The sequence below is a fragment of the Musa acuminata genome, chromosome BXJ3-8 (assembly GCF_036884655.1).
Source record: "Musa acuminata AAA Group cultivar baxijiao chromosome BXJ3-8, Cavendish_Baxijiao_AAA, whole genome shotgun sequence".
NCBI classification, from domain to species: domain Eukaryota; kingdom Viridiplantae; phylum Streptophyta; class Magnoliopsida; order Zingiberales; family Musaceae; genus Musa; species Musa acuminata.
This window is the reverse complement of record NC_088356.1, coordinates 9,345,645-9,358,848: the sequence shown is the minus strand read 5'-3', so window position 1 is coordinate 9,358,848 and position 13,204 is coordinate 9,345,645. Positions and strand designations below refer to the sequence as shown.

The 13,204-nt window shown below is 38.1% G+C and overlaps 1 protein-coding gene across 1 annotated transcript; it reads right to left on the bottom strand.

The window, feature by feature from the left end:
• Positions 1-6,540: 6,540 nt before the first annotated feature.
• Positions 6,541-8,365, bottom strand: LOC103974823 (alpha carbonic anhydrase 7-like). The gene is made up of 7 exons (XM_009389712.2): positions 8,029-8,365; positions 7,730-7,947; positions 7,533-7,639; positions 7,354-7,459; positions 7,095-7,253; positions 6,957-7,010; positions 6,541-6,855 (listed from the first exon to the last, which is right to left on the bottom strand). Exons 1-7 carry the CDS (start codon positions 8,126-8,128, stop codon positions 6,769-6,771), a joined length of 831 nt encoding a protein of 276 aa, XP_009387987.2. The 5' UTR covers positions 8,129-8,365; the 3' UTR covers positions 6,541-6,768.
• Between the last annotated feature and the right edge of the window lie 4,839 nt (positions 8,366-13,204).

Genomic DNA, 13,204 nt, shown 5'->3' with positions numbered 1-13,204 from the left:
TGAGAGAGAAAGAGTTCTCCGGGAGAATCCGATTAGAGCGAGACTCGAGTAGAAACCGTATGGGTCTGACAGCACCATGCTCGATATACGGTCTCAGGGATATTAGATGGATGAGGGACTATAGGTACACGGTAACTGAGGACAGACAGGTCCAATGGATTGAATTCCCCTGTATCGTCTGGGGACTACGACGTAGTAGCCTAGTACGTCCGTAGTCGATGAGTCAAGTGAATTATTACAGAAATAATAATTCATTGAGTTAGAAGGAGTTCTGACAGGTATGACTCACGGTCAGCTCGATATTGGGTCACACACATATGGTAGGCATTGCGATGAGTAGAGGTTCGGATATGAGATATCCGACGGAGCCCTTGTCTTATTGGATGCAGATCCAATACCCACTAGGGGAGGACCCATTAGGGTTTGACAGGGGACCTCTATAAATAGGAGAGATTCAAAGCCTCATAGGCTAGAGCCTTTGCTTGCCTTTCCTATTCTCCTCTCCCTCTCCACCTCAGAGCAGGCCTGGAGTTTTGAGGAGCGTCGTCGCAACCTTGCTGTGTAGATCACCGCTAGAGAGGAGGACGCTTGACCTCCTTCACCCTCTCCTAAAGATCTGCAAGGAAACATGGATATACGATCTCCCTAGGTAACACAATCTACTCAATACGCAGTTTTAAGTTTCGCGGATTTTGCGCACCAATCTTCGCACGACAACAAACATCTTTTTGGGAATCGGGGATTTTGTTTTCTTGTTCTTTCACTGCGCATATGATGTCGCCCCCAAGATTTCCCAACAATAGCACGTGTGACTTGACACGAAATCTTTTTACTTATTATATTTTGGCATTTATCACTTTATATTGACTATTGCATATAAGCATATATATATTGTGATGTCTTTGGATCTATGCAATGAGAATCGGATCGTGATGAGATCACGATAATGAGATTGATTCACCTTTAAACACAGATCCTAAATAATCCCGGTCATAGGTTACTCGAGAGAGACATCTGTCACGACCCCCCCCCCCCCCCCCCGAATTATCGCATTCACGAGGTGTGACCCTGTCTAAAATCAATAATATTATAATTTATCGTCAATTCAATCCAGGATCCAATCTAACAATTTGAGGATACTAAGAAACCATTCAAATCAATATTCACAATTTATAAACCTGTACGTTTCATAAATCATACTCCACTTCACTCAAAGATTCATAAAATCTAAAGACAACTCAACTAAACATCAATCGCAACACCAATCCATAATCGTAGAAATATATACAATCACAAAAAAATAATTATTTAACATGAGTTCATATCCTCATACAACTTAAACTTATCATTCCATAAACATGAGCAGTCCTTTAAACTTTTACAACACATAAGTATCAACATATCCTTAACATTACATCAGAAGTAAAGTATACTATACAACAAAAACCTATCAACCAACAAAGCTTAGCCCAAAAATCTTCTAGCCTTTCACTACTTCAACCCAATTCTAGCTTTTCAATGAATGACAAGCTATTCTGAAAAATTTATATAACAACGGGGTGAGCATAAAGAGCTCAGCAAGCGACTAACATATCCATGGCGATATGAGAAGTTCAAGCAGGCTTAGTATCAAGATAACAAAAGCAGAAATACAAGTATTCATTTAAAATCATCTCATTTGATATAAAAATCACAAAGGGTTACCTCATTCGAAAACAGGTGTTAGACATAACAAACAATAGGAGAAAGGAAATTGGAGCATTTCATTGGCAAAAGAAGCATTTAGGCATGTATCAAATGGCACATGAAGCATTTAGGTGTATATCAAAGGCATAAGAGTGTTTGAGAGCAAAACAATGACATACGAAACACTCTAAAGTATAACAAGTGAACCGAATAATAAACACAAGCTTATATGTCATTTTTGATATAGCATGCATTCCATTTTTATCCAAAGCATAAATATAAACTCATAAGCAAAGCTTTGGATATCATATCAAAAATATAGAGGGCGCTGTGGGACCACATACATAATGTGATTCATCCATTTCTGGATGACCACCAAGCATAAGTCTCCCACGTTTGGGAGCTCCATCCACCTACGTCTGAGTGAAGTCAATGGGGCCAACAGAACAATCGCGGGCTCTAAGCATAACTCTCTTTACCATTTCTGGCAAAAGTTCACAATATCCCACAAGACACCAGAGTACAAAAGGATAGTAGGAACAATAACATTGGCACATATCGGAAGTACATGTGGAATAATGGAAATATGCGTGTGCCTTTATCAAACAAAGCATACAACAATTTCAGGATGAACAATACAAGAATTTCAAAGAACTAATATAAAGTTCAATTGAAGAAGAATTTAGCAGAAATCAAATTTCCAATTAGATGAAACTTGAATAGGCAAAACTCAACAAAGTTTTCAATTCTGGCAAAATTTGAATGATACATTTCCTGATTTGTTTGAGTGACCAAGCATACTCTAATTCACTAAAAATAGGTGTAATTGGAAAGTAATATCAATCTATTTTCAGATGAACTCGGATTTGTAATTTTTGAGTTCCTAACAGGAAGTTACAACAAATAGAGTAAAGGAAGGTCAAAATTGATCATCTTTGTTTTTGCAGAATTGATAGAATCAATTTAAACATATGTTTCAGAAGGTAATATACTTCAAAACATCCAAATTAAGTGTCAAAAGAAAGATACGAGAATCTAGTTTCCAAAGAATGAAGTTTTGCATAATTCAGAATTTTCACTAGAGAGTTATGAGCAATTTAGTAACAGAAGGTCAGAATTGATCATCTCTGTTTTCTAGAATTGATAGAATTAATTTAAACAGATGTTTTAAAAGGCAAACATACTTCAAAATTTTCAAATTAGGGGTCAAAAGAAAGATATACGAATCTAATTTTTAAAGAACTAAGTTTTGCATAATTCAGAATTTTTACTAGAGAGTTATGAGCAATTTAGTAACAGAAGGTCTGTTTTACCGAATACATAAGGTCTTTTCATTCATATGTTTGGATAGGTAAATTTACTTCATATTGATGCAGCAAAGTCATGGACTTAGCTGGAGTTGCCTAAGTCGTGAAGCACCCTTGCGCCAACTCCTTAGACTTAGCTAGGATTGCCTAAGTCATGAGACGCCTTTGCGACATATGTGTCCGCAAAGGGTCAGCCTAGTTGCAATCTCGTATAGGTTCCGAAGGACCTATAAAATAGAAAGTTGATTAGATTGAAAATGAGCGATGGATAAGTCTTGACGTCTCGCGAAGAGGGAAGCTTTACAAGCAATTCAGCGAGTACCTTGAGTGTGAGAGAGAAAAGAGAGGAAGGAGAAAACAAGGACTTTATAAGGTAAAACGAACAATTGCAAGTCCACAAACAACTGCTCACCGGGTGTCGAGCACGAAGACAAGTTCCTATCAAGTTAACGTGCGAACTTGTGAAGATTGTTCAATGCCTAATACTATACCGAAACCCCATCCTCTATGGTGCCACCCAAGGGGTTCTAGGGTGCTGAGATGGCTAACGTTTTGCATGCAATTGCGATCTATAGAAAATAGGCTATGACATGTAAAAACGAAGCCATTTTGGGTAGTTTTGCCCGGCGCAACGAGCGATCGCATTGTAACATTACAACCTGTTTGAACATATATTTTTATAAACAAAAACATACAAAATCAAAACAAAATATGCTGCCAAACATATGTACATTTATGTAAAAGCGACGAACGGTTCGTTGAACGAAATTGTTGCAGGTGCGCGACGAATATTTGTAACAGAATGGTAAGATCCTACTAGGAGCCAAGTTACCCATTACCATACATGTAAATAATGTGGAAAAAATTAGTGCAAGATTAATATAAAATAAAGTACTAGATTATACAGGTTTTCTTCCCCCTCTCTTAACAGTATCATCCAATTGGGCATGAAAACAAATATACCACCTAGAGAAACAAAAAAAGAGTACAACTAAAAAAACAAATAATACAAAAGTTAGTAGATGAATATATTTCCTCAAGCCACAGAGAATTGCTAGTGCAGCGCTACAGCAAGCAAAGAAATCGTAGTCCATCCGTAATATATGATGCCTATAGTGCACGAGATACTTTGAACTGCAAAAGTTCGTCTTCTGGAATGAAAGTGTAGTCAATACAGCATATCATGATCCATAAGCGACATGTCCGCACAGACATACACTGACCAGTAGAAGTTTCTTATTTTAATTAACTTTTATTATTTGAATGCAGCATTCCAAAGTAAAAATTCTAGACAAGCAATATTTTCCAACCAACAAATTCATGCTGAGACTGAGTAATGGATATTAGGAATCAAGGTTGTAGAGGATTTACACTCTTCATCTCCACTCTTCATATCATTTTCCAAGTATACCAGAATAGGAGTTCCACATAAGCTACTTGGTCATTTGTAGTCTAGCAAACTTCATAAGCCTACTATGTATTTTGTTGAGCTCACATAGTTGCTCAAGCTCTAATCAGCAACACTGACATTATATGTAAAAAAGCTTGATCAAGAATTAGTATTGGTTATAACCGATATATACGGTATAATTTAGAGATCACAATTTAGGTCGAAATGGCCATGTAAAAAGACCATCCAAAATTAAATGTTAGTGCAGATTTAGATTAAAAAAAGACCATCTTATTCCCATGTTTTCCCACTAATGTTGAGGTTTCCATGCACAGGAATTTCCCTTCAGTCTTATAGTATATATGATGACCTTTTAACAAGTTAAACCTGAATATGTATCTAGATTTCACAATCATTTCTTTTCCATGAGAAATTTAAATATTCAAATTAATGCCTATATATCTACATGCTGGTCAAATGCAGAACTTTTTCTACAATCCAAAATTTTCGTTCATCAAAAATTTACATATTGATGCTAGCTATCGGCTGTTCCGCTCACCCCGATGGAAGTGGCCTGGCCCTTCGCCCAGTGGAGACTTGATCTCCTCGGCCTCTTCCCTCTGGCTTCGGGACAACGGCGCTTCCTTATAGTGGGGGTCGACTACTTCACAAAATGGGTTGAGACCGAACCTTTGGCCTCCATCACCGAGAAACAAGTTAAACGTTTCATTTGGAAGAACATTATCACGCGATTCGAAATTCCGAGAGCCATCGTCATTGACAATGGAGCTCAGTTCAACAACACCAAGTTCAGGGCCTATTGCCAGTCATACGGGATACAGTTAAGGTTCAGTTCGGTCACGCACCCCCAAACCAACGGTCAAGCCGAGCAATAACCGAGATGCCCCCACCCCGTTCTATCAAAGAGGTGCAGCGCCTCCCTGGAAAGTTGGCAGCGCTCAGCAGATTCGTATCACGATCGGGCGACAAGTGCCTCCCCTTCTTCCGGGCACTACGACAGGCCGAAAGCTTCGCGTGGACCCCGGAGTATGAAGAGGCATTCGAAAGGCTAAATGCGTGCCTCCTCCGCTTGCCCCGACTCGCCTCCCCCGAACTAGGAGAAACCCTTGGTCTTTACCTGGCGGCCTCGGCACAGGAGGTTAGCTCGGTGTTAGTTCGGGAGACACCACCGATGCAACAACCTATCTACTACGTCAGCCACGTCCTCAATGGGGCCGAAATACGGTATTCCCCGCTTTCAACCCCTCTAGAGATATATCCAGATATATGCCCAAGAATTAAATTAAAACCAATATGATGATTTTGATTTGACATGCTAACGATATAATATGTTAAAGAAGATAACAAGATTTTGCAACAAGAGACTGACCACTGGAAGTACTGTATATGAAACTACTTGTATCATTCAGAGTAATACTGCATTACAAAATACCAAGCTCTCCAATTTACATCAATCTTAGTCAGAAATAGTTTATATTTTGCATCTACTAACACTCTCAAATTACATATTTATTGAAATATAAAAAGTAACTCTCAACAGACATTCATCAACATGCTATAATAGTACTACAATCAGTGTCCACACAAATACATCATTACCGGACGAATGGATGATGGTCCGGTAATGATGTATTTACTTATTTGTTTTTGCTAATTCCTTGTTGTTCTGCTAATCATGTATTTACTTTATATTCTTCATGAGAAATTGTCAGATAAAACATGCTCGGTCCTACTCATTTTTCCTGCCAATGAAGACAGGCAAATTATGGTCTTGTCCATAAACAAGATTGATTCAAATATTTGTGGATGCCATGAACATGATACCAATTATTGATGAAGGGATATGACTTCGTTGAACACGTCCCACAAATCTGATCTGGCTTCTTCCTCAAGTTTCGTATTCTATCTCTCACCTCCATCAAAATTACACACAAGTCTGTAGCTACAAAAGTCTTGGTCGGAGGAGGTAATAGCCTGCAGCCTCGGTTCCCAAGAAAAAGTTCTTTCTAGTACAGCTCTCGTGATCCAAAGATCTGATTTCTAGTGACGCTCAGTGTGTTTCCCATAAGAAACATATCTCTCTTGGCTGTATTTGATCTTTAATTTCCCAAAGAAAAAAAAAACAAGCTTATTAGGTAATCAAACGTGATGTTCCTTGCGTACCATTTATTTCCGGACAACAGACATTGGCATATTACATAGTAGATGTGACGAACTATTTTTTACTGGTAGATAGATGGCTTCTACCCCAGCAATAACGAAAGAGTGGCTGGTAGATACATAGTAGAAGTAGCAACCCCATTTCATCACCCTCTTCAGGCATGGAAGTGTGCGTCGTCGGCGGTGCTCATCCACAGTTTCGCTTTAAGAGCTGGCATGGTCTTCGTGCGGCGGCTCGTACATGTACACGTTGCGTCCATTGATGGGCTGAACTGGTCTTGCGTTGTCCTTCTGCGAGAACGAGGGTTGATGGAAGACGATGGTTGTTAGGCAATGCAAGAAACAAAACGCTTCATCTGATGCATGGTAAAAAGATCAAACACCACACGTACATCATGCACGGGAATCCTCAGCGACGCCAGTTGACTCTCCGTTACGCTCTTCACCTAAACAACAACATACGATTCGGAGAATGATCATTCGACTTCCATGAGGAGATGGTAAAGGAGTGGCGGTAGGCACACGCGTACCTCTTTTATCACCGTCCATGTAACTGGCTCACCGCAAGGTGGGGTTGTCAAAGAGCCACTGTACCTGAAGTATGGTTCTCTCTCACCTATAAGAGGTGGGCGGATAGTCCCCACAGACACATTGTCCTGTGTCTGGAGAGCTATTAGGCCCTCCGACAACTGTGCCAAAAGAGACCGAAAGGAGAAAGAGGGAAGGAGTTAGTCCAGCAGCTGACGTGAGAGACATATTCAAGTCAGGCCATTGGTGGGGAATGCGAACCTGGTGCAAGAGGGGATCCGCAAATGGACCAAACTCGTACAACATGCCAATGACTGCTATTTCTCCCGCCGGAGTAGTGTGCACCATGTGCAACTCCAAGGGATACCTGTCGACAAAACTAGGAGTTGAGCTTGCCGATCGCTGGATCTACAAGTAGCAATAAACCTTGTAGTTCGAACCTTTTGCCATAGAGTTCATGCTCGGACGGTGAGTGCCAGTGGCACTGCCGGAGATGGAATGTCTTCTCGCCGATCACAAGATCTCCTGGCGACCACCTCCAATTCACCTGACACGCATGCAACATCACAGAGAACGTAGGATTCAGTACTGTTAAAGCCAAGACATGAGGGCATTCCGGACTCTGTTTCTCGATTACCAGGATCTCATGCCCCTTGTTCTGCAAGAAAGCAGGTCTGGTGCCGTAATTTGTTCTCAAGCTCCCCAGTGATGTGCTGACGATGATATTGCTTGGTTTAATCGAAATGGGTGATTGTTGTTCTCCAGTTTTGCACGTCTCCCATTCTTCATGAAGGTCTCCCCAGTGTTGAGGTCCGAGCTCGTTACATGGATCGTAGCTGTACTCCCAATCAGCTCCTACCAGTAAAACGAGATGACTCAGTCAAAGAGGCCTAAATTTACATGAGACCTAAAGCATGGTCTTAGAAGGCCACTCACCGACACCACTTGCTTCCGTTGCCATGACATGTGATTGGAGGACGACGAGGAGGGCTAGTGAAGCACGCAGCCATTGGAATGGAATTCTAGAGTTCCTCATGCTCGGAGATACAGGAGGAATCGGTGCAGGTTATGTGATCGCAGTGCGCTTCTTCTTATATAGAGATCGAGTGTGCATGAACAGATGCTGAAACCCGGTGGAAACATGGAAACGTTTCCGAAGACAGTGGATTAGCCCTCACCATGTTGTCGCCATTTTAGTAGTACTTCGTCCTTTGATGAAGACTTTGTCTTCTCTTCCACCGCTCACGTTTTTCAGATGACAACGTCCTTACCCTATTAAATGTCAATATGCCTTCTCCACAAGATTGATAATGAAGAGGTTTAGTAACACTTGACAACCTAATGATATCTCATTATTATTCTTTTGACAGATGCATCCACTAGCTTTGTCGTCTCGATCACTAGCTTTGTCGCATGCATGGAAGAAAACTGGGGGGCGGCTAACGTGAAAAACATGAAGCATCAATCTGACAAGATTGGGATAAGCTTTATCCTACGTTTCACAGCATGCAAATGTGGCTTGTGACCAATCTCCTCTCAACTTTGAATGATGCTATGGATAGTAAATGTTGCTGACACAAGTCTGTACTGTGGCTAGTGGTAATGGTTGGACCAGCATCTTTCTTATGGAAAGCACGCAGCAAATGCTACTAATAGGCCAAATAAGTACCCATGTGATTGTCTACCACAAAGTTTCATGAGAGTTACAATCTTGCTTCAACTTTATTTTCCCTTTTTTTTTTGACGAATGATGAGGATGTTAGTCCGTGATGTATCAGATATAAAAAAATTAAAATTTCATCGAATAATTTATACTAATCTGTAGAATATTATGTAGATACGGAACCTGTCAGTTAATTTCCTGCCGTAACAGAGTGAGATGATATAAATCTGAATGTGCTATTATTGATCCGAGAAAACTCATAGTGAAGAAGACGATGTGGTGTTATGTTGATATCTACTCATTGGAGACTATTCGTCATCAAAAACTCAAGTCTGCCACAAAATGTGCATTTTTGTTGCTATGTCATGATAAGAAAGATAGAACAATATAGTCACCGTTTGAATCATGCTTTTTTGCCTCTCATAAACTCCGGACACAAGCTTTTGCTTTTTGTCGACCAAAGTAAACTAGAAAGCTTCATCTTCACCGGCTGTCACTAAAGGCTGCTAGCTATAGCTATCGGCAACACAAAGTAAATAGAAGACAACGGCTTGCAACTTCTACATGAGTACTTAGATAGATAGGGAGATCAAAGACATGTAATACGAATTAATAGGAAAAAAGGAGCTTTGTAGGAGCTTCATTTTCTATCTGCAACACCGACTAGGTTGTAGCTCAGACATAATCATTTATTCTTCGGCTATGTGAATAGTTACTGCGGGCGAAGGTCAATCAACTTATTTAGTCGCCAACTAAACTTTTGTGCTATCATGATAATTGAGGATCACTGTGACTATATATATACATATACTATATATAAAGATTTTCTTAAGAAATATTTATATTTTAGATTTTTCTCAATCGGAACCTCCCTTTTGTTTTTTGTTTCCAAACAGTATATTTAATTATAAATAAATAAATTATTTCTTAAAAATATTTTCGTCTGTTATTGTGTTTTAGCCTATTGTAGTATTTTTAACTTGTTACAGTATTTTAGCCACCGTAATAAAAACACTATAAAAATTACTCGAAAACATCATAAATAATCTAAATGAACTCGTAACCTTAAAAAAACTAACTATAAGCCTAAAAATGTTATATTTTAATGATTTATAAATAATGACAATCAAAGAAATATAATATGATACCACTTGTAGTATTTTTCAATAATGTTTATAGCATTTTCAGTACCTTAATAAGATACTATAAATGAGCCAAATGAAAATACTGTAATAATAAAAAAATTGGTAGAAATTTTTTTAAAGATATTTTAGTTATTTTTTAAATTGTAGGTACTGTTTGAAAAAAACAAAAGAGGGAATATCTTTTCTGAAATACCCAACATATGAATATTTTTTAGAAAAATTATCCATATATATATATACATATATATACACATATATATATATATATACATATACACACATATATATATATATATATATACATATATACATATACATATACATATATATAATGTTTTGGTATTATCTTCTTCCTATGGATTCAAGAACATAGTGAATGTCATAGTTCTCTCTCTCTCTCTCTCTCTCTAGGACATTGATCAAAAGATCCAGACATCCATTACATGTTGTTGTGAAGCTATCCATGACACAAAGTAAATACTTGAAAGCATTTGCTCTCTCCACCGAACAAATTTGACATATCCTATAGTGTAGTAGCAGATAACATTTAAGGGCAGTAGGGCTTTATGTGTGCTTACAAAGATCACCAAACATCCTTCGGTACTCATCGATCGATATCTAGTGGTGTGAATCTGCTGACATGCCCAGAGTGTGTGCACATCATACTTGTTGTTCTTAGCATTATTATTACTATTATTATCATTGGCATTCTTTTATAGCACCAAAAGGATAGCCAAATTATAGATCTACAACAGCTTTTCCCTTCTTCTCTCTAGTACTTTTGATGTTCTTCTTGATCTTCTCATTGCTCATTCTAAAGACAACTTTATTATCATCAAGCATGTAGCCCTTTCCCTTAACCCCTTGAAGAGAGAAATCCAAGAGATTCTACTCGAGCCTTCTACTTTTAACACTTGTTTTGGAGATGATCATGACCAAACCAAATGTGAGAATAAGTGCAAATGGGATAATTGACCATTTCAAATGTGAGAATAAGTGCAAAGCAAAAATTGACCATTTCAATACTAAGATCCTAATATATAAACAAATTTCAAGATATTTATAAGAAAAATAGGTTGGAAATCTTATAGTACCTTTCGATGATGCCCATATGTCTTATGAAACATAGGTTGCATAAGATAATTATCACACTAATTATATATGTCACATGCACCAATGAGACGGGGGAGGATAATAATCATGTCGCAGATGGACAAAATTGATTGCAATTGATACTACATTAATTTAACTATGTCTAACTTTTTATGTTTCTAAAAAAGTTAAGATATATGTTTCTCTCAAATTTCTTTTCGATAAAGATTATTGTCTAATTCTCTACTGACAAAATAATATCTATTTCTACAACTCTACTATCAGCATGATTTGCCAATGTGCTCCATTAGTTTAGAGATGACCAAGAAAAATGACCCACCACAAGTATACTTATCTTGTAATCCAAATAGGAAAGCTTCTTTGGAAAAGAACAAAGACAATTAGCATGAACTTAGTCAATCTAAAATGATAATGATCAAAGGCTCCATTGTTCTATATACCATGAAAAAAATATCATGTTAAGTTCCTAACTAATAAAATGAACATAATTGTCCAATTATTACATTGTTGTTGTTCATTGCTTTGAATTAATGAAGCATCAAAGTAGTAAGCATAACCAAGCGTAAGTATATACATCATTATAATGATTAGGTTGGCTAAACTGGTGGCTGTCCAAAGATAAGGTCACATTGCTCGTGCAAGAGTCTACAATGAACCCCTCTAAAGACTTCAAGTCATGACTAACTTATAATTGTTTTTTAGCATACATTATGGACCATGCTTGGACTTGTTTTTGATGAATTAAATGATTTGTAAATCTAATTAATGGACAATCCCAATATTTGCTTCGGTATTTGGCATAGAAAAACATCAAAACCATAAACCATAGAAGAACTATGGAGGAATCATTTGAAAGCAAACTATCTTGTTTCTTACGCCTTGATTAAGTTCATTATTTTATGTACTTGTTATGTGTTTTGCAAATGTTCTATGTTCTCATGCTCAACCTTTATTTGTATATCATGTTCGTGACATATGATTTATCTTTATGCTCATACATAACTCTCATGGTTCATAATAGCCATCAAACATCCATCATCATGAGTCCATCCCTTAGGTTATTTTGGTAAATAAAGACAAGGAGAGAGAGAGAGAGAGAGAGAGAGATGCCCCAACATTGTTAGATAAATGTAGGGTTTGCCCCACAAAATAACTCTAGATTTTACATGTAACATACGCACAAAAAGAAACATTGCCTATAACATCATGTATACTGAATTAACTAGCTGCTACCTACTTGTGTATCATAGATTAGAAGACCGACAGGTGGTCTCCCTTTTGGCCATTTGCCCACAATTTTCATGTAAAAAATTGCAAGTGATTTGGAAAGGAGCGGTCTGACTTTGTAAAGGACCGACAACTAAAAATTTTAGTGAATAACTCATAGCTATCTATCACTCTTAGGAATTGGTACTATGTGGACAGTACATAAAACAAGCCAAGCCAGCCATGGACATTTTATTTTATGTAGTAGTAGTTCAGTACATTGACAGAAAAGCCCCAGCCATCCATGACATAATGATCTAAGCTATACATGGCAGCAAGTACTTGAAAGCATTTGCCCCATATACTGAGCAAATCTTACACATCCTATATACTACCGTAGCAGATAGCAATTCATGGCAGCAGCATAGTGTTAAGGGCATGTAGCAGAACCCCATGAGCAGTGGTGTGGTAAATTGTCCCGGCGTGCAGTGCGTGCCGTAGTACTAACATCAAACATATTGTCGTTCTCGGCATCCTTCGTGGCACCAAAGGAATAGCCAACTGATGCATCTGCAGCAGCTTTTACCTTCTTCTCTCCGGGAATATTGTTGATGCCCTTCTTGACCTCCTCGTTGTTGCTTCCACCAGCACTACTGGAGCTAAACACAACTTTGTTATCAGCATGCACGTATTCCTTTACCTGAACTCCTCGAAGAGAGCTACCCAAGGGATTCTCCTCAAGCCTTCTGCTCTCCACACCAGTTTTGGAGAGGATGATGACCAAACCAAATATAAAAACAAGCACAAATGACATCTTCATTGTTGATCAGCTACAACAAAGCAAAAAAATTCACCATTTCAATACTAAGGTATCCTATATGTAACAATTAATTTCGAACTTTGATATATTCAACAGATACATGTGCTAATATGGTTAAGTAAATAGCTAAAACTAGTACGAGTCTTAGAACTTACCTTGAACTCA